Raw genomic sequence first — 20890 nt, 5'->3', positions numbered from 1 at the left:
TTCTGATTTATCCAGAGAGTGACAGGCCAGCTGCCCATTGCCCCATCAGACAAGAACCCCAGGATTAATTCTCCCCTAGTGGAACTAGAGTCAGGAATTTGCTAAAGGAAGGTCCTCAGAGATCCTTGTTAAAATTCCATCATCAAACCAAGAGGAGTTTCTTATAGTTTCCCTGTCTCTGTTCTAGTTCAGATCTGCTTGCAAACCCTTTAATCATGTCTGCCAGAGAAGATCTATCCCAGAAGTGCAGAACTTCTCTTCTGAACAGTAATTATTTTTAGCCTCAGAACGCACTGGGTGCAGTGAAGAGTGAAATGCTTTTAAATTTCCCATGGAAGGATCCCTCTGCCAGATAGCTGAGGAGGTTTCCCTTCTGCAATGTGCATTTAGGAACAGACAGAGATACACAAATAGAAATGTATTTATGGACACAAATCACTCATTAACAGATTTATCTACTCAAGATTATTTTATTCCCAAATAAAAAAAAAAAGATACCACGTGGCTGAGGGCTAGGTATCCTCTGGCAGGAATGATGAAGGATTGAGGAGAGCAGAGTGAATTTTACCAGCAGAACCACCCAAGACCTCCCATTTCCAACTGATGATCAAGTTCCAACCAAAGCTCTCCTTGTTATATATTGCTATTTGAAATCCACAAACACACCCACCCATTACAGGGAGGCAATACAAACGTACATATACTCACATTTCAAACACTGAGCATGTTTATAAGTATCTTCACTTGATACCAACTTTACAAACACAGTAGAATTACTGCCATTGAGCTTAGGAGCACTAAAAAAGCACTATAAAACCATACTGCAGGTGTTTTGCATGCATCTGAAAAACCACAGGAAGGTTAGTTTTGGTTCTCAAAGTATCTCTATGTTTGCTCCATGTATTAAAACATAAAACATCAGATAACAAAAATAGTTGGAAGTCAACTTACAAATCCAAAAGCTTTAGCAATTTGACTCTGAAGAATTACTTTTTTATGAAGCCAAAAGTCATTTAAATTCTATTACTGAAACTTAGGTATATAAGAAACAGCAGGCACAGGTTTTTCATCACCTTTCTCCTTCATATTTAGTGCAAAAACAGTCACCTATAGTCACCTGTGATGGATGTGTTTAGCAAATGCTCAAAACCATGCCTAGCAAAAACACCTTATTGTTGAATCAATTCAACATAGGTAAGCAACTGGTAAACTGAAAAGTTTTAATAAATACACACAGAGATCCATTTCCTTTTGTGTAAAGTTCACTGAATATATAAAATTTATATTTTATGTAAATATTATATTTTTGATTGGAATTCTAAAATGTCGTATATGGAATATCTGTAATAAAGTCTTGGGCACTTAAATTGTGCCTGAATTGAGAGAGAGAAATTGCTTCACTAGAACAAGAAATATTGCTTGGAAGGGTTCACTTTGCAAAACTGGACCCACAGACCCCAGATCTAACTGAAGAATTACAAGTTTAAAAATGGCTAAAATCAATATTTTATTCTTCCTTAGCAAAGCTTAGATTTCAGATTAGCAGCCTCCCTACCACAGCTCTTCAATGAAGAGCTGAGCAGGAAGCTCAAGTGAAATAACCAAAGCCAAAATCCAACTTGAGTGATATGAAGAATGTGAAAAATGTTGGCTTTTCAAAATGTGTTTACTTCATAATTTATAGGTTTGGAAAAATCTGTTAAATCAAGTTTTACTACAGAAGAACTTTTCAGATTACCACCAAAAGTGCTACAGCTAGCATAGAGATTGAGACAATTTTAGCATATTTTGGGTTTATCTATGATCACCTTTTCCATTAATAAATGTTCTCTATTTGTTTCTATGTAGAACATGATGGCATAAACAGAAATCTCATCACCTTTCATTTATTTCTGCTAATATAAAACTCTATCAGCAAACACTTCTCAATACCAACATTTTGATTTCACACTACATACCCTTTCATCCTTCAATATGAGAACTTCTATCAACTTGATTTTTTGCACAACATTATTGGCAGAGTAAGTCCCAGCACCATTACTATTTATTTTAGCCTTCTGATTTCTTATGTACCAACACAACACCATCCTTACCTGAATTAAGACTAAGCTTGTTCAAAGTCTAATGCTTAAAAGAGAGAAAACCTCTTGACATATTCAATATATTTAAATAATATAAATAAAACTTGTAAAACATTGTTCTGTACCCACAGCTTACAAGATGTCAGTGCATGGAGACTTTTTACTTACTAGAGAGCGATCCTGTGAAGGCACAGACCCTCTCTCCCACTATCTCATCCATAGGATAGACTTTGTGAGTGCTTTAGGGTCTGCAGAACCCTCGTGGGCATCATTTGCCCCCAGCGAGTTGAAAGGAAAATTGTGACATCTATAGCACTTACAATGTCCTGCACACTTCTAAGCCTTGGCTCTTCTCACCGGTTCTCTTTGGTTTGACTTGTCAAAGTCCCACTCCTGAAGCTTTTAGCAGAAGGCTTGACATATCCTTACACACTGGGCCATGCCATGCTTAAAACAAAACACCAAAGCCAGCAAAACAACCTATGGCTTCTATATGGCAGAACCTATAGGCTGGAGCTATAAATTCATTAAACTCTCCCCAAGATTTACACACTATGGACTCTCCTAGGCTTTGTCTTACGATTAAATGCAGCATGTGAAAAAGGATATTGAGACCTGGATGGATGCATCAAGAAGTATCAATGATTGTTACCTGCAGAGGTGTTACAAGAAATTTCATCTGCTGCAACGAAGACGAATTGATTTCTGCAAGAGAAGATAAAATTCACAATACTGCTTGCTGACTGGGAAATGTGCTAGCTGCCAATTGACTTGATGTTTACAGATGGGGTAAGGGGAAGGGTGCTTAATTTTAATGAATGTAGCAAGAAAAAGTGTTGAGTACTATAGAGTTTATAAGGATCATGAGGTAGACATGCTGGGGTCTTTTAAATGAAATAATGGTGACATTTGGATATGGACTATGTACAAACTCTTGCATTGGAAGCTTCATGTTTAGTGTTACAGATATGTCAATATATTTATGAAGTCTAATAAAAATAAAACAATATATTGATATTAAAGGGCACTACCGCAAAATATGTAAAAAGCGCTTTTGAAAAAAATTAAATTGCAATTTACTTTGTGCATCTGACAGGAGGATATTGAAATTAAAATATTTTGCTTTGTCTATGTCTAATATGACTGCAATCAGAAAATTAATATTTCTGCTATTTGTAAAAAAAATGACATAGTATATTCTCATATACTGTCATCCAAATACATAGAAAAGTCTTTTGCAGAATCTTAGGAGAATAAGCTAGAGATATGAGTAATTTAATATAAACCTTCTCTTGCAAAATTCTTTTTTAAACCAGGTAACATAAAAAAAAAAAAAAATAAAAACCACTAAATGCACTAGTATTTCAAAATGCAGAAAACTTCATTATGGCACAAATCCTCATTTGTCCTTTCTGAAATCTAGGATTTCAGGATCTGGAAACCGTGTTGAAGGGTTAACATCCAACGATTCCTTTGCTGCACACACACAGCTGCCTCGGGGATTGCTGTGTTGGGCTGGGTCAATGAACCCGGGTGCAGAATTAACACTCGGGTGTGGTTTTCTCCCAGCCCCTGCACTGCCAGGCACAGCAAAAACCTGACCCTGAGCTTTGCCCAGCCCTAATGCCAGCCCAACAGCCAGGAGCCAAAGGATGCAGGCTAGGGACTGCCTGGGAAAACAGCTCTGCAAGCTTTAAGTGCTGAGGATCCCACTGAAATCCATGCAGGAGCAAACGTCCCTCAGGGCCAGCAGAACCTGGAGGAGTTCAGCCCTAAGGGAACAAAATCTATTTCTGTTACTTCCCCTCCAATGTATCAAAAGATCTGAAAGTCTCGTTTAGAAATCTGTGAACCTTGTTACTTAGAGGTTCACATTCTAAAGGGGGAAAATAAAATAAATCCAAACCAAAACAAGGAATCTGCAGTCTGTGCTGCAGGGACAGGTTTGCATAGGTCCAAAAAGCAGATTACTGCCTCTGCCCTAGCAGAAATACTGACACTGGTGAACTTAGAGATCAAATTGCACATCCTTGCATTTTCAACTGTCCATTAAGTTCAATTAACAGCTTTGCTCTTTCTTTTAGTTTCAGGAGCTAATGAGATTTACCTAACAAGTAATGCTAAAGACATGAATTTAAAAAACAAAAGGGGGATAAATTTGACATTATAAATACAGAGCTACTCTTTATTTCATAGGTAGCATAATCTGTCGCTGTATTTACTGCTACCACCTCTGTGGTAATTTCAGACAGGAAAATGTTAGATGCTTGCCTAAAAGAGCCAGTAGCAATGCAGATTTACCAGCTACTGTTTTACAGAAAATCCTTCTGACTCATTTCTGTGAAGCTGTTAAACTGCCCTCTCATCTAAATGATCACTTTTCCTTACAAACTGCCTCTCAAGTGGTTACTGAGAAGCTCCTTTTGTTCCTCTCAGTTCAGAACGCTGGAACATTTAGCCACAGATTCTCTATTTTCAGATGTTAAACCCCGGAATTACCTGCAAGGATAACATGCTAGTACCTCCAGGAAGACCCGAGAACACTAATGCAATCTGTCCTTTGGAATGAAAAATATTATTTAAACTGTTCTGAACTCTTACTCCTTTTTAAACCAAGTCTTTACTAATTGCTGGGAAAAACTAATTAAAAAAAAAAATTAAATAAACCCAAAGTGATACCTGTTTAAACAAACAACTACTACAAATATCTCTTGTTAAAGTGCTTTGTAGGAAGAAAATGTTTTGCTTTTGTAAAATGGATTTCACAACTCCACACATAACGTTTAAAAGTATGAAGTTACATGTTGGTCAGCATAGCAACTGTGAGAATGAAAAGACTAGAGGCTGGAGTCCAATAAGCCAGTTCAATATTTTATAACTAATTAGGTGCTATTTTTAGCAATTCCTGGAAATTCTTAAGCACTTTGATGGCTTTTATGTTCTTAGAGTGGCAGGATTTATTCAGCTGAATTGCACACTTGTTTCCATCACCCCAGAGGGGAAACTGCTCCTCAGAGGATCACAGACATCACAGCTGATGGCTCCAGCAAGGGTTAATCCTCGGAGTGGGCAACCCCAGAGCCTGCAGGAGGAGTCCTTAGCAGGGAAGCTGGCTCTGTGGGGCACCAGAGCCCTTCTGTCCTCCAGCAGGTGGGGAGCAGAGGTGGCACAGGACAGCTCACCTTGCCCAGCGCTCTGCCAACGGGGAGTGCTCCCTTTAAAGAGCAATTCTCTGCACTAACTCTGCCCAGCATACAAGGCTTCAATGTCTCACAAGGAAGATGGGATGGAAATTCATGATGCATTTTAGGCTGGTTTAGTGTTCCTCATCGCTGCTACATTTTAAATGATTCAAAAAGGTGCAGGAATTGTAAGTGGACCCGACTTTATTACACAATAAGCCCTGCTCAATTAAGATACAGAATCGCTTCCATAATTTAATTTGTGTATTAACAGTCAAAGTATAGGACCAAATTTTTACTGTTCACTGGTTAATACTTCAGATGTAAAAGAACATAGAATTAAATAAGAGAAACTTTTTTTTTTTTTTAATAATTTTTAAAAGTTGTTACTGGCTGAAAAAATAAAAAATAAATCAAAAACCTAAACAAACCCGAAAGGATAACATGATAAATACATTGACATGAATGTTGGATACATCCAGCCTGCCAGATCCTCACACCCTGGGCTAAGTGCAATGCTTTTAAGTGCAGGAGGGGCACCTTTTGGCAGTGTGAGCTCTCTGATGCCTCCCAGACAGTGTGGGTCAGGAATCTGTGCTGCCTGTGCTCCAAATGGCTGGGTTCCATCCCAGCAGCTCCTTCCCAAGGGCAAACACTCTGCCTACTACTGCTTCTCTCAAGCCCATATATCAATTTTTATCTCTTCTAGCAAATTGAAAACTAACTCATTTTTTTACCAGCATGGTAATAAAGATGGTTTTAAATTTTGGAAAAAAAAAATGTTTAAACATTTGATATATATCCTGAATTCAAACAAGAACAGAAGGGGAAGACAACAGAAGTACTATTAAGTGATTTAGATGTGCTTTCTTCCTTTGGGGTAGTTATTGAACCTGCATCATACCATCTTCAAAGGTTTGAATATGTTCTAATTTCCTCTGCTCCACTCCCTGTAGTCCCTTTGGCAGTAACAAACGTGTGCCTCCACATCTGACAGAAACCTCTCTCTTTTGGCACCTGCTCTTCCTATCCAGCAGACCTTTTCCATTTCCAATACATTGCATGCTTGCTTTCTCTCTTCTTGAAACTCTTTGGTGAAAGCATGCCATACTATAGATTAGAGATTTCACATATACTGAGGGGTTTAAATTCTTTAATCCCTGCAGGCTGAGCCTTGTCCTTTCTATGGCTGCCCAATATAAACAAGTACTTCTGTGAAGAAATCCCTGACCCTAAGTGATCTGCCCACTTTACTATTGGGAAATTCAGAACTTGGAAGTGCAAGATAGGAAGAGACTCAGAGAATGGGTCACAGACATTTTTTTTTATGACTTGGGGGAGGTAACTATCATGAACACAATTCCAACCTAAGTTCAGAATAAACTGCTGCCCTGAGTGCTTCCTCTAAAAGTTTCTATGGAGTCATCCCACCCTGGGAAAGGACACATCCTCTGTGTCTGGGAATTTATAAACTTAGGTCCTTAGGGGCCAAAAACCTGTGCAGGACACACAGGGCCAGTGAGTGTTCTGTGTGCCCTCTCATCTCCCTAAAATGCTGGGTGGCACTTGGATTTCTCACCACTTTGACACAGCACATCATTGAGAACAAAATTTTGGCACACACCTAATTTCACCCATGGCTCCCAGAAGTTTCCAATTCCTCCTCCTCAGCAGCACAGAGCTTCCTTAAAATGGAATACTAGAGGTCAAAGGGGATTTTAAGAAATTAATCACACTGACTCTAGGGAATTTGAAATGTAGAAGAAATTATAACCCCACTAAGATACAGTGGTTATGCTTTGTGGACCTGAATTCCTGGGCTTTGCTGACAAACTTGACAAAACTAGACAGAAATAATTTTGCCTAACACAGAAGTTCAGACCCACACCCAAAAATACAGGAACTGCTGAAAACAGTGCAAAGCCCCAGAACAACAAAATTTAGGATGAAGGCAAACACAATATTGAACAGAAGTTACAGTGGGAAGATTTCAACTACATTTAATCAGTTGACTTTTCCTGGTAGGACTGCCGTGGGATTGACAAACCAAGCCAGTGTTTAGAACTCAGGGATGAGAATCTCAGCTGGGGAAATTTCTGCAGCTTAACCCAAAGCACTGACTTCCCTTGCTGGAGCTGCTCCAGACCATATTCCCCAAGGACCCCGAGCAGCAAGGGATTTTCCCAGCAGTTATATGTGGTACATCTGTATATTTCTCCATGAAATTATTAAAGCTATTATAGATTTCCTTCGTGCTCTAAATGTTAAGACTTTGCTGCTTTTGTGAGGACCCTGATGTTGAGGGCTTTCTCACTATGAATTTCAATACAGCTGACTGCTGGCTCCTTGAATGGTTTCTGCAATATTCAAGGATGGACAAAGCTCCCCTTTATAATCATTTAATGAAGTCCTTCCCAACTCTCTCTTGCTGGTGCCCTAAATTTAAATATCAAGGCTATCAAAGAATTTAAACTTTTTAATATTAGCATAATAACTATAATTAGAAGGTTGAGATTGCTATTATCATGCTTTATATTCCCATTACTGTAGGATCAAAGTACATTACTGTACCCATAGCGTTTGAATCACAACACAAAGACAACTAAACAACTTCACTGCCATACCTATATGATATATTGAATGAAATAAGAATAAAACTATAAATAATTCATGCAGTATCAAGCTTCAACAATACTAAAGTAACTTGTTTGACCTGATGTGCACTAGGAAGGTTATCAGACTAATTTCTTCAATGTCAGGTTCTTTTTCTCTGCAGAATTTCTTGTTTAACCTGACCAGCGATGATGCCAAGACAGAGAAGAAGATGTGGATATTTGGCTTTCACTCAGGTCCTCTGCTTTTTCTTTGAGTGATGCTTTCCTCATCACAAGACAATGCTCCCCTACATCCCTCATTCCTGACCATTTCTCTCCTGGAATTTTGAGGCAGGCCTTGGAAGCAGATAGAGGAAAACCCTGCTTTAAAAGAAACAAGCGCAGCTATTTCTATAACTACTGCTGCATAGAAAACAGTAAAGCCCATCAGCCTGTCCATCTGCCCAGGGCTCAGCAGCCACTGCAGAAGGTGCTGTGTCCCCCTCGCCTCCTCAGGTCCCTCCTGTGTCCCAGGGTGTCTGAAATGGCACTGCAGCCCTGATCCAGCAGCTCAGCCCTGCCCTTCATTGCCCTGCCACATTCATCACCTCTGCATTGCTCTCACTGTGTCCTCTGTGCTCAGCACAGGACATTTCTGTGTGCTTTAGCCTATGACAGGGTGTCTCTACCAAAATTCAGAGTGCCAAAGACAGCAGGAGACAGAAAAGAAACAAAATCTCTCCTTGAGTTTTGTCCTGCTACAAATCACACAACATCTTGACCAGAAGTAATTTCTTTTGGTGCCAAAAAGTACTTGTGCAATTGCAAAAAAACATTAAAAGAAAAAAAAAGATCAACCCCCAGCTGCTGTAGAAACCAATGGAAATGTGCATCCCCAAGCCCAGTGATATGCCTGCACTATTTCATTTACCCAGAGAGAACAAATCCAACCAACTGACCGACCCAAAAACCTAAAGGGATTTAAAAAACCTAAAGGGAAAAATGGCCAACAGAAGGTGCTTTCTCATAATTTGCATTATTATCTCAGGCTTTCCCCAGCAGATGGGCAGGCATTTTTATTTTAGCCCTGATGTTGAACTAGCTAAAGAACCCACTCAGATTCTGGAACAGAGAGACTCCTTTCAGCACAGTCCAACAGTGCTGCTGTAAAGCAGGCAGGAGGAATGTGCACCCTGCACTCAGGGTGGATACAACAGCTCTGCCATGGCAGTGTCTTGGGAACAAACACCCCCTCCTCTGTCCTTCCATCAGCCCTCAGAGTCGATGTACAGAAAATTTCTAGCAAATAGATGCAGCCTTCCAAATTAGTACTGTTGTGGAAAAAAACTAAAAAGCTTATTTTTAATATATTGCCACAATGTGGACAATATCTTGCATCACAAACAGTGGGAAAATCTGTAGGTCTCTCACCTTTCATATTTTAGATCTACAAATTTTATTTCCTGATTTAATTTTTTTTTTTTTAATCAGAGCTACACAAATAGACTTGGGTCTAACTCATATCACCTGCTGCATCAGTGGAATTTTTTTGTGTGTGATCATTCAATATATTATAACTCGTATGAAATTATTTGCTATTAATAATGCACTATACAGAGTCTAAAGATGAATATTCATCTGCAAAAGGAACATGTCATTTTTAAGTAAATCTGGACATTTTGAAGTAAAACCTAAACCTAAGAGGTGAAATTCTGAACACCATACAGCACTCTGTAGCAGAATTCACACTGATCTCAGTGGCAGAACTGCTCTGAAATTATTGGCCTTTTAGTGTGATTAACACAGTCTAGCACTTAAATTAAATACTTGAGGAAGTAGTGCAGTAATTCTATTTCACAAGTGCTCCATGTCAGCAACAAAAATCGATTTCATTATGATCCAGGACTGCTAAATTAAGGCTATATTTGAAGTCTTTATATTTGAAAAATTTGTTAATTACAATATTTTGGACATATTGTTTATTCTCTTTAGGGCAAACAGGATTTAGAAGTCAGCCTTGCGTAAAGAATCAGTATTTTATTCACTAAAATTCATTAAAATATCCATTTATTCAATTGGGGGATTTGTTCTTTTTGCACATAATGGCATTCTTAAAATAATGCCTCAAAAACATACGTTATCTTGTTTCTGATTTGATGGCAATTATTGCAGTTTGCTAGTAACCACCATTTTATCCACTATAACTTTCCTAACATACAGAGGTATAATTATAAACTTCAGCAATCCTGAATAAAAACTCTTTCTCTTTACATTATATCAAGTTTGGAATGACTTTACAAATTAGTTGGCAGGATAATTTTTTTTTTCCTATTTTAACTGAAACACCATACACATGAAAACCTTGCCAGGATTATTTAAGAATTCATTCAAGAAAAACAAAACTCACTTTAGAAGCTGATACATGTTTGGTTTACACAAAGGCCTTACTTTTTTTCTTTTCTTTTAATGCATGTATATTAAACACCCTACAGCAATTTTCACTGAAAAAATTCTTTAGGATACATGGGTAAACATTCTATTCCCACTCCTGCAGTGTTCTTACAATCTGATGTTTGCCTCAGGTGGGTTCCTAGACTATCAGCAGCTTAAGAAACCCAAAGGAATATATAAAAAAAACCTATTTAAATACCTAATCAAATGTTTTAGGCTCCTCAGGGGTGTGAAACGCTACAGTAAAAACATGCAAGAGTGTAAATTGCCTCTTGAATATTTTCATCCACATTGTTATTTAAAGTTTGTTCTTCTAATACTTCATCACCTTGCCCGAGCACAGTGCAAATGACACTGACCCATACGGGCCTTATCCATGGCATCCCAGTTTGATTAAAACATTTCATTCCTTTATCTTCTGTCTTCCTCTTGCACAGTGCTCTGAATCCCTCTTGGTTTTGAGGCACTCTCAGGTTGACAACCCTTGGAGCACGTTCTAATCTGCCTCTTTGTGGTCTATCAAGCCAATGATGTGAGAAGTGAGGAGTGTGTAATTAGCCACTGACATGTCCAGAGGAGCTGTTATGGTCTATCATGTCACAGGCAGTGACCCAATGGGCTGTAACAGTTTTGGTCTGCTGGAGCAGGAATCAATGTTTTAGTAACTCCCCAACTCCGTATTTATCCAGTCTGCTGAGTACAACACTGAAAAATTTTCAAGTCACACTTTCTTCCAATATCCCCTAAGAGCAAAGAAGTTTTTATGAGCTAGTAATGAGATAATTCCTACTTTAAAAATGTTAACCAGTCCTTTCCCCTCCTTCCTTTTAGATAAAAGGTATAAAAATCCATCAAATCAATCTATTCATAATGACAGTTATTTACTAGGAGCTTTTACATTGGAATAAGGAACTCCCAAGTTAAAAGTCAGGCTACAGAACCAGACATAGGCTGGAGAGATAAACCAGGAGAGGATACTGAAACTGAGATGTAATGTCAGAAAAGGTGCACTGATATTTTTTTTATTTTGTATCATTGACATGGTCTATGAAAAACCCTTTCCTTAGGATTTTTTCCTCCTGAGAAGCTGAGAGGCCTCAGGAACAAACTGCAAACAAAGATTCTCTGCTGCTGTGGGATGCACCAGGTGGGTCTGGGATTGGTCTCTGTGGTTGTTTCTCATTCATGGCCAATCCCAGTCCAGCTGTCCAGACTGTCTGGGTCACAGACAAACCTTTGTTATTCATTCCTTTTCTGTTCTTAGCCAGCCTTCTGATGAAATCTTTTCCTCTATTATTTTAGTATAGTTTTAATATATTATATATCATAAAATAATAAATCAGCCTTCTGAAACAGAGTCAACTTTCTCTTCTCTTCCCTCACCCTGGGACCCTTGTGAACAATACCACAATTTTGGAACATGATGAGCATTTAACAGCTCTCCCTACGTTCAGGAAGAAGCTGGCAGCAAAAGTACTGAGCACCTCAAGCTTTGAGCACATCAGGAAGCCAGGTATGGAAATCTGGGCTTCAGTCTACCTCTACCTTCTCTCCCAGTTTTTCCTTCATGATTTCCAGCATGGGTGTCACAGCAAATTTCACAGGAATAGCCAAGCCATTCCTTGTCTATGGGGATTCCTAAAATATCCCTTGATACTGCAGCGAGTGAGAATGGAGATGAAAAACAAGAGAAGTAGAAGCAGGGTATGAATAAAACCAGCTCTGACACAACAAAAGTTTAGTTACTGGTGTTTGCCATAATTCTGGGCAGCAGCACTAAGCTTTCTCACTACTGTATCCCCTCTGTTTTGGACTGGGGGAGGAGTTTTAGCAGTTCCCTGGATATTACATGAATAGTCAAACTCCACACAGGTGAATTCAGAGTACCAGTAAACAGGTTATAATTCCAGCCAGGAGAGGAATGTATTCAAACATCAAAACAGCTTCCTGGAACTGGTCAAAGATTATGGTTTTAGGCAAGGAAATGGTTTAAAGTGTTCTCCTACATGTGACTCTCTGAGTCTCCCCCAAAAATGTCGTATCTGCAATATTTTAGAACGAGCCATGCTTCAATTATTGGAAAGTATCCTATGCAACGTATTTTCATTTCAGGAAATTCCTGTCAAAATATTCTACATCAAAGTCCCTGCTCACGGAATTTCAAACGCTTTGATGATTTTTTCCCCCCTATAACGTTTTCTTTATTCATATTCACCCACTTTTACTTTCTAACTCTTCACTAAAAGGTAGTGTTATGGTTGTAGTATGAGTCATATACCCCAGTCATCCCCAAAACTCTGAATGAACTGGGATGAAAATGGATTATGAAACACTGACATGACTCCAGTGATCCTCTAGTTTGCCAGAGATCACACAGACATAAAGTTCTAACAGGAAGATGGCCAAGCCCACTACCTCTCTGTAACAGCCAAGCCAATAATTTGATTCTTATTTGCAATAGTAGGGAATAAAGAAGCTTGAGTTACCATACAGGATTGTCCAGGGGAAAAAATAAAAATCTAGACCAATAAAGCATCACCACATCAAACCTAAGCGTTTGCAGAAGTGTTAAATATATTCTCTGTTGCTGTTAGAAAAGCTAAGCACAACCTCTGTAGCCAGTGAAGGTGCTAACTGAACCTTTTCACTGTCAGAATTTGAGTAGCCTACTCAAATAGGTATGGGCTGTACAATTCCTCCTTATGGATCCTCCCCCAAACCTTTCCATTCGAGATTCCACTGGGATAGCAACATACACAAATGCTGGAAGTTGGAAAGTTACCACTATATTTAATTTTTTTTCATCTTTCAACCTGGTTCCTTTAGAAACTGAAACTGTTTAAGAGAAGCTCTTTCTCCTTAATCGAAGAAGGCACAATCATGAAATGAATGAGGTACTAGATTTTAAAACATTTATGCTTCTGTAAAATTATTTAATGGAAAATTAAATTCCAGCTCAAGATGGCATTATATTTTATATGCAATCAAAACCTTGATTTTTAGTATATATCGCTAGTAATCTTCAACAAGAGAAAATAATTTGAATAAAAATATAGTGGTTTTCATTTTTTAATCATAAAATAGAAGATTATATAGTCCACAACATAATAAAACCCCCCTCAGCTGTAGAAGCTCACCATTTATATTTTGTGTTTTTTTACTCTTCATTCTAAATTTTCATTCTTTAATGAGAATATTTACTATTAAATCAAATCTGTACCTATTCTATTTTAGGGTAACCTGAGCACAAATATCAAGTATTACTCTCAGCTACTTGCCCAAAGAGAACTGGAAAATATATTAAAGTATTTCTGTAGTCCCTACTGCTTTAAAAAAACTGAGTGCTTCACACAGACACGTTAAAAATGTTAACTATCAGAATATCAGGATTTTATGAGGAATAAGATTTAACTTCCATATGACAAAACCTTCTCTCTCCAATTTCACAAAACCTTAAGTATAACCACAGAACACGTGACACAAATTGATAGTGGGAGGAAAATAAAAACAAAACAAAACATATGTTCTACTGGAAAGTGTTATGTGCAAAATATTTTGGAATATGCCTTATTTTATTAAAAAAAAAAAAAAAAAGGCAAAAAAAAAAGTCAGCTTCCAGTGATGAGGGAATTAATCCAGACAACAAAGAGGTCAGTGGGGATGTCCCCACAGTCTGGAGTGAGGTTTAGATTGGTTGTTATGGAGGGGGATGGTGCTGAGAGCAGCACCCTCTGTGCGAGTGATGGATGGAAGGTGTGTGTCTGTATGGATCCAGCACCATCCATGTACGAACACACCCGGCCCCGCACGGGGACAGCAAGCAGCACAGGCTGTGGCTCTGCCTCCCAGCCAGGGCTGCCTCCCTCCTGGCAGGGCCCTGCTCCCTGCTCTCCCAGACACCTTGCACAAACACCGCTGCCAACGCCCGCCCGCGCCAGGGAACGCTCCTCTCGCTCCCGCCGGAGATGCAAGGATCAAATCATAAAACACAAAACCAACAGCCAGTCAAGGGGGAGAGGTCTGCCCATAGGCTTAATTCAAGCAAGCCATTCACTGAGCTATGTGATGGATCTGTCAAATCCAGGACAGCATTACAGACATACCAGCAACACCAAGTGAACATGCAATGACAAAATGACAATACGCCCCACTGCCATGCTCCGACTCCTTCTACCTCAGGAATACCAATCTGGATGACCCTGCTAGTTTCTCTTACTTCAGACTTGGACAGAAATCTAACAACTATTTTTTTTTATTTTTAATATTCCATGAAAGATGAATAAGAGCTGTACAAACATTTTATTGACATCTGATTTAGTGTCTTTTGCACATTCTTACAATTATTTTTTTTTCCAAATATGCTCAGTTTAGAGAGTTTGCCAGGCAAGTTACAGACTGATGAAGAATATATTTAGACCAATAGGTCCCCTTTTAGGACTTACACTAATTGAAAAACTTATCAGAAATATTTTAAATCTTGTCAAGTCAAACATAATTTTTTTGGATCCACTTCTGCAAAGACCTTCAAATCTGTACGTGCATTTTAATATAGGATAGATCACACAAAATAAAAATTGAAATCTGAATTTATATCCAGTGATTCTATTGCTTCATAAATAAAACAAAATGTACCTGTTTCTTTGTTGTTTTTGTTTTGTGATCCTAAAAAATGACTGGAGAGATCTGCCAGACCTATCCCTGTTGTGAAATTGGGTTTAGGAGTACATGATCTGTCTTGATAAATACTTGGGGGTTTACATTGACTGGTTTAATGCTATTTCTTTGCCACCTGATTCTCCCCTGTAAATCTGTTCCTCACCTATTTCCAACAACATTTCCAACTGTGACAAACAAGGATACCATTGCATTTCTCCAAACAGAGCCCTCTCACACTGATCATTATCAATCGACTCGCTCTATTGATTCTGCAGTCCCAAATCTTTCTGTTAACCTTTATTTTTAATTTACCAAAACATGTCTCCAAGCTAAAGATTTCCTCTTTCCATCTCCTGAATTAAGAAGCCTTTCAAATATGGAACGTTGCAATTCATAATGGATATGAGTGGTGACCAAAAAAAATAAAGCTTTCCTTATTTTTAAAATTAGTATGAAGTAGTATTTCCATGATATGTCACTGCTTCAGTGGTACTCACTTCATTTCTTTGGGCATCATTTTTTATACAAACAGTTAGTGCAGTTCATGTGTAATTAAATTAAATTAAATAGGGGCTCATATGAACAGTAAATAAGTGTATAAGGAGATGTGGAATCTTCAGTGTTGTGAGAGGAGAGCAGATGATAATTACATTAAGAAGAGCAGATACAAGCAGTGGTACTGAAGTATACTTCAGCACCTTCAACACTAATAATTTCACAAAAGTAGCTAAATTAAATTAATTTCAAAATGAACAAAAAGTTAATCAAATTAAACAAACTGCAGTTGTGAATAATCAGAGGTATCCATGTTTGCACATAGTTTCCCACATGCAAAGAAATGTTTGAGCAGATCGTTATTTGTTTTGTTCTCAATGCTAGTTTTGGGATTCTCTGGTAAAGAAACTCAGTTATGAGATTTGTAATTAAGACAAGAAACCATATTCATTTGGGGCAAGCAGATCGAAGATGAGGTTTAACTGCATTTAAAAAGAAAAATAAATTTTAAAAATTCCTAAAGATATCAAATTCATTTAAGATAACTAAAATTATGCAAGCAAAGACGGGTTATTGCAATTCTAATTATACACAAAGTGTATCTGTAAATTAGACAATTTTTTCAAAAAAATAATTAAGTATTGTAACAACTGCATTACTACTGAAGCCATCTCCAGCTCTCTTTACAGCATTTAAGAGCACTATCTTCCTAAACAAATCCTTTACCTTTTTGGCAGCATAATTCTGTGTGATGTTGACTCTCTGCCCGTAGCAGAACATGTGACCAACTGCTATTTTATCTTACAGCCTTTGATCTGGTTTATGAGAAGGTAACATCAACTCATAATTAAAGCATTTAAAGTTCAGCTTGATATTGTTCAGTTTCTCTGTGTAATGCATAGGTTTAACTAATAGAAATAAACAGTCTATAAAATGATCCAGGGACACCTGAGAGATAGCTGGCAAAACCTGGCTCACCACAGGAGGGTATTTAGAATTTTGTGCTTTTGGTTTAGTAGGCTTTTAGAAGCAGGAGTTGTTTTGCACTGCAGAAAAGCTCACATAAAAACCCTAGGGCAGCGACATGCTAACAAACCTTTGTGGAAATGAAATGAAACTACTGAGGAGCACTTCACCTGTGCAGGTTCCCCTAAGTAGAAATAGAACATTGCCAACAAAGTGCACACAGCACAGATCTAGTTGATATCACTGACCCAAAATCAATAAAAAGTAGCTTGCTTACCTGTCTGACACAGCATGCCTCAGCCATACATGCAAATTACTTTATTCACATAACTTTAAAAAAATATATCTTCATTACCCAGAATAAGCACTTGAAAGGCAAATATGCATGCATAGCATTGTAACATTCATACCATGGGACTTGGTTCTAAAAATACAGAATCCATGAACAGCGCTTCCATCTGAGAAATTGTGCACTGGAATTTCTTAATCTCTTGTAGCATTTGTAACACTGTCTAATTTAGCATTTAAATAATTTTTTCAATATGTATTAAAGGCTTAAGAAATTATTTCCATGATTCCAAGGGAAAATTTTCTTGTATCAGGTATTGAGAAGTGTGACCTTACTTCTCACTGCCATCATGAAGCAAATTATTTGTGTGTCTCTGCCGCCTAATACACCCTCCCTTTACAAGGGAACACTCCTCAAGGACTTGAAAAATAGTAAAGATACAATAGATTTTAAGGGTGCAGTTTATGAGGAAAATGTAGGATAATCCTTATTCTCATTACAAAATTATGTCCACACACTGCAAAGACTTAATTTGATAAAACCCAGTTCCTACTGAAGTCAACAACAATTTGGACATTGACTTCTAAGGGATTCCAACATCCATCTTCCAAGAAGACACACTGATATCTGTGACATCATTCTTAGCTGATAAAAATTAAGTCTTTGAATGTGCAGATTTTAATGATCTTCCATCCCTGATATTGTTTCCACTGGTTTACATTTTGAGGATAAAAATACAGAGCAAAATAAAAATATTTTTCTTTTTCTCTTTTATTTTTCCAAGTATTGAAAAAAAAATCAAATGCCTGGGAAGAGAGCAAATGGGAAAAAAATGCTATTTTGCACTGGATAGCTCAAGCTCAGACACAGTTCATTCTCAATTTCCACTGACAAAAGCAATGTCAATGAGAATTGAGGGCACTCAATAGGTTCAAGGTTCTAAATCAACTGAAATAATACTCTTAAGACAAATAATGATCCTTAGTAGCAGACCATCATGAATCTGTACATTTATTTATCTGCATTGTACAAGGGTCACAGACGTTAACTGGATGATCTACAGCTTGGCAATGTGCACATCTCATGCCTGATTCTCAATTAAGGCCTAAAGTCTCTCAATTTATGGCTATTCATGGATTATAATAAAACAGCCTGCTTTGGAGATCACAATTATCTGCAGAGCAACAAGACAGTTATGAGACTTCAACAAGGCAAATTTATAGAATCAACTTCAACTTCCACTGGTCAAAAATCTGTGAGCAGGAAAGGAGCTCTTACCTGTCACTGTAGGCAGCTGCAGTGGCAGTGGCAGGCTGGGCATACCGGTAGGCAGCATAACCACCCTGAAACACAAACTCACGCTCTAACTGCATTGCCATGGCACCTTCCATCACATTTTGCAACATTTGACAACAATGGGAAGAGTGCAGCCGCGCTGCAGTGCGGTTAAATGCATAGGAAACGCTGCAGTGAAATGGAAAGGGAAATATTGCGGTGAGTCGTGAAGCAAATGGAGCACCAGAAATTTTTTTTTAAGATTTGTCCCAGAGATGAGGAGAAAGCCATGAAATCTACTGATCAGTGTAAGCTATTTTACAAGACATTGCTGGATTCTCCTCCTCCAAGTTTTTAAGCAGCAATCGTTTGTATGAACAAAGTGTATATATATTCACAAAGCAGTGCTAAACTTAGAAGACAAACTCAGCTAATAATCAATTCTTTTTTTGCACAAAATATGATTTATCATGCCTGGTTGATTAAACCTATGAATTTGTGCACTCAATTAACACTTAATGTTACGTAGGTTTCCAATTTATACATAAAACTATAATGAAGAAGCAAAATTCTCTTCCATGAATTAACATTCAGTTGTATGTAACAGTAATTCCAGCTGTTCAATTAAGCAAACAGGACAAACAAACACACATTGGAAAGGAATTGAGTGCAGTGATGCATTGATTATCAAACTGTGAAAACAGCAGAGCTTCCTGTTCAATGGACCACGGTGTTACATCAACCATTTCCAAATGATCTCAGCATGCCAATTACCAGCCCCAGCCCAGCCCTGCTGATAACACAAACACGATTTACGTCCCAATTAGAATTCTCCCCCCAGCACCCTCTGGGACAGAGGCTGCCATAGTGCCTTCCCCACCCAACCCCTCCCTAACAAAGAGCTGAATAAGACAGTATCAGCTCGCTCAGCTTTGAATAAAATTCACTCCTTTGCTAATGTGTTTGCTTTAATGGATTGCTTCTTTTCTTTCTTTTTTTTTTTTTTTTTTTTCCTTTTTTTGGTTTGTTTGGAAGGCTGCATTCACCCCAGACATTGTGCTGAAGCAGGAAGAATAGACCACGATGTGCCAGCCTTTACTGTAACAGTAGAACATTTTTACTGGAACTTTTGTGGGTTTTCTAGTTTGATTTTTGCAATAAAAACTGGCTCTTTTCAGAAAAGCAATCTGAACTACTTTTACAAGCTATTTCCCCTTCTACCACTCTGCTTGGCAGAATGGCTTTCATCCTTAACACATGGAAACCTTTGTGGGTTTGAAGATTTGAAGCAGGCTGGGTTTGGAAATAATCGTTCAGCTGACAATGCCACATCACCCTAAGAATAAACACAAGTTTTACATACACTGACAGCTCATTAGAGACTCCAGGCTTTGAATTGTCAGCTTATTTGAAGATTACTATTTCTGATTTTATTTTTTCCAAGTGCTCACACAGACTAGAGGACATGTCCCTCCCTGCTCCTGGCCAGCTCCCTGCCAGCAGCAATTGTGTCACACCAGCCCTGGGATCAGGCAGGAACGAGCATCTCCTAAACCCCCACGAGCTCTCCTGTGCTCCTCTGGGCACACACAGAGGCAGTGAGACAAAACACCTTCTCATTTCAGATCATTTCATTTTTATGACCCAGCAGAAGGCTATCACTGTCACAGAGGTACAGCAGGCACACGCTGCTGCAGATATGGACACACAGGCCTTTGGATATCAAATAATGTCACCAGCTACAAACTGAGCCTGGGAGCAGAGAAATTCAAACTGCACACCTGGGCTGGCCTCTGTCAAAGGGAGAGAGCTGAGAGATGTTACAAATTCATCTGTTCTCCCTTCCTGGTTTTTGAGGGCTAAATATTTGGAATTGTCTGCCCAGGGAGGTGGTGGGGTGACTGTCCCTGGATGTGTTTAAAAAAAGCCTGGAAGTGGCACTGGGTGACAAGGTGCAGTTGGGGTGTTAAGGCTGGGCTGGATCTCGAAGATCTCTTCCAACCTGGTGATTCCGTGAAACCTGATACCTTCCCCTCCCCTTTTTTCTGTTTTTCCCTGAGTGCTGGTATGAGGAAGGTACTGAACTCGCTTTCCTGGTCCAGTCCTGGCAGTGTGTGGCAGAGCTGAAGTCTGACAGGGTTCTGTTCACCAGGGTGTCCAACTCCTTTGCTTGTCCCGCTGTCCCCTCCTAAAACCCCTGATCCCAAAGTGAGAGCCACTCCAAGGGAATCCAGCTCTACCTCAGCATGGAATTGAGAGCAGGCCACCATGAGCTGTTCTGAATGGGAGAAAAACGAGGCAGGCTCTTCCTACAGCAGCTGCTCTGAAATCCGTGGGCTCTGCGAGGACTGGTTCCTTTCCTTCATTCAGCCACCACCAAAAATTGGTCAGTGTCCATCAGAGACCCTTTCCTGCTCCCTGAACACAAGAGCTGCATTCCTTTCCTGCTTACTCTCTGGTTTGCTTTCAAAGAATTTCTGCTGAACAACGAAGCTCGACTCTGAACGTTATTAAGATGTTTTGGATTCAGCAATCAGCCTGACATTTATGAGAGCCCTGGCAAGAACGAGTATAAAGCAATACAAATAAAAAGAGATGGAAGGCATTGAATTGGCCTGCATTCTCTGGAGAACTAAAAAAGCAGGATGTATTTGGGTATCAGGGAAAACCTAATTCCCCACAATCCCATGTCATGAATTCATAATTTTAAAATAAACTGTCATTAATTACACATTAAAATATGCTTCAGCTAATTATTTTTATGGGGCTTGTGTTCTGCAGTTTTGGTGTTGCACCGAGTTTTCTCATTGTTTTACTCAATTACTTCAGGTGATTTTTGATTACTGCAGGAAGAAAATACTTGGAGGCACACTTGACACTGGAAATTGGGGAGGGATTCCA

At 38.7% G+C, this 20890-nt stretch overlaps 1 protein-coding gene across 3 annotated transcripts in view; it reads right to left on the bottom strand.

Moving 5' to 3' along the window:
* Positions 1-20890, bottom strand: part of RBFOX1 (RNA binding fox-1 homolog 1) — a 519079-nt gene that overhangs the window by 10728 nt on the left and 487461 nt on the right. For all 3 annotated transcript variants that reach the window (XM_050980176.1, XM_050980177.1, XM_018916052.3), the window contains one exon: positions 17993-18057. In XM_050980176.1, the coding sequence (XP_050836133.1) occupies positions 17993-18057 (65 nt within the window). The remainder of the gene's footprint in view (positions 1-17992; positions 18058-20890) is intronic.

Source organism: Serinus canaria, chromosome 14, assembly GCF_022539315.1.
Source record: "Serinus canaria isolate serCan28SL12 chromosome 14, serCan2020, whole genome shotgun sequence".
Classification (NCBI taxonomy): Eukaryota; Metazoa; Chordata; class Aves; order Passeriformes; family Fringillidae; genus Serinus; species Serinus canaria.
The sequence above is the reverse complement of the archived record's forward strand: the minus strand, read 5'-3'. Positions and strand labels throughout refer to the sequence as shown.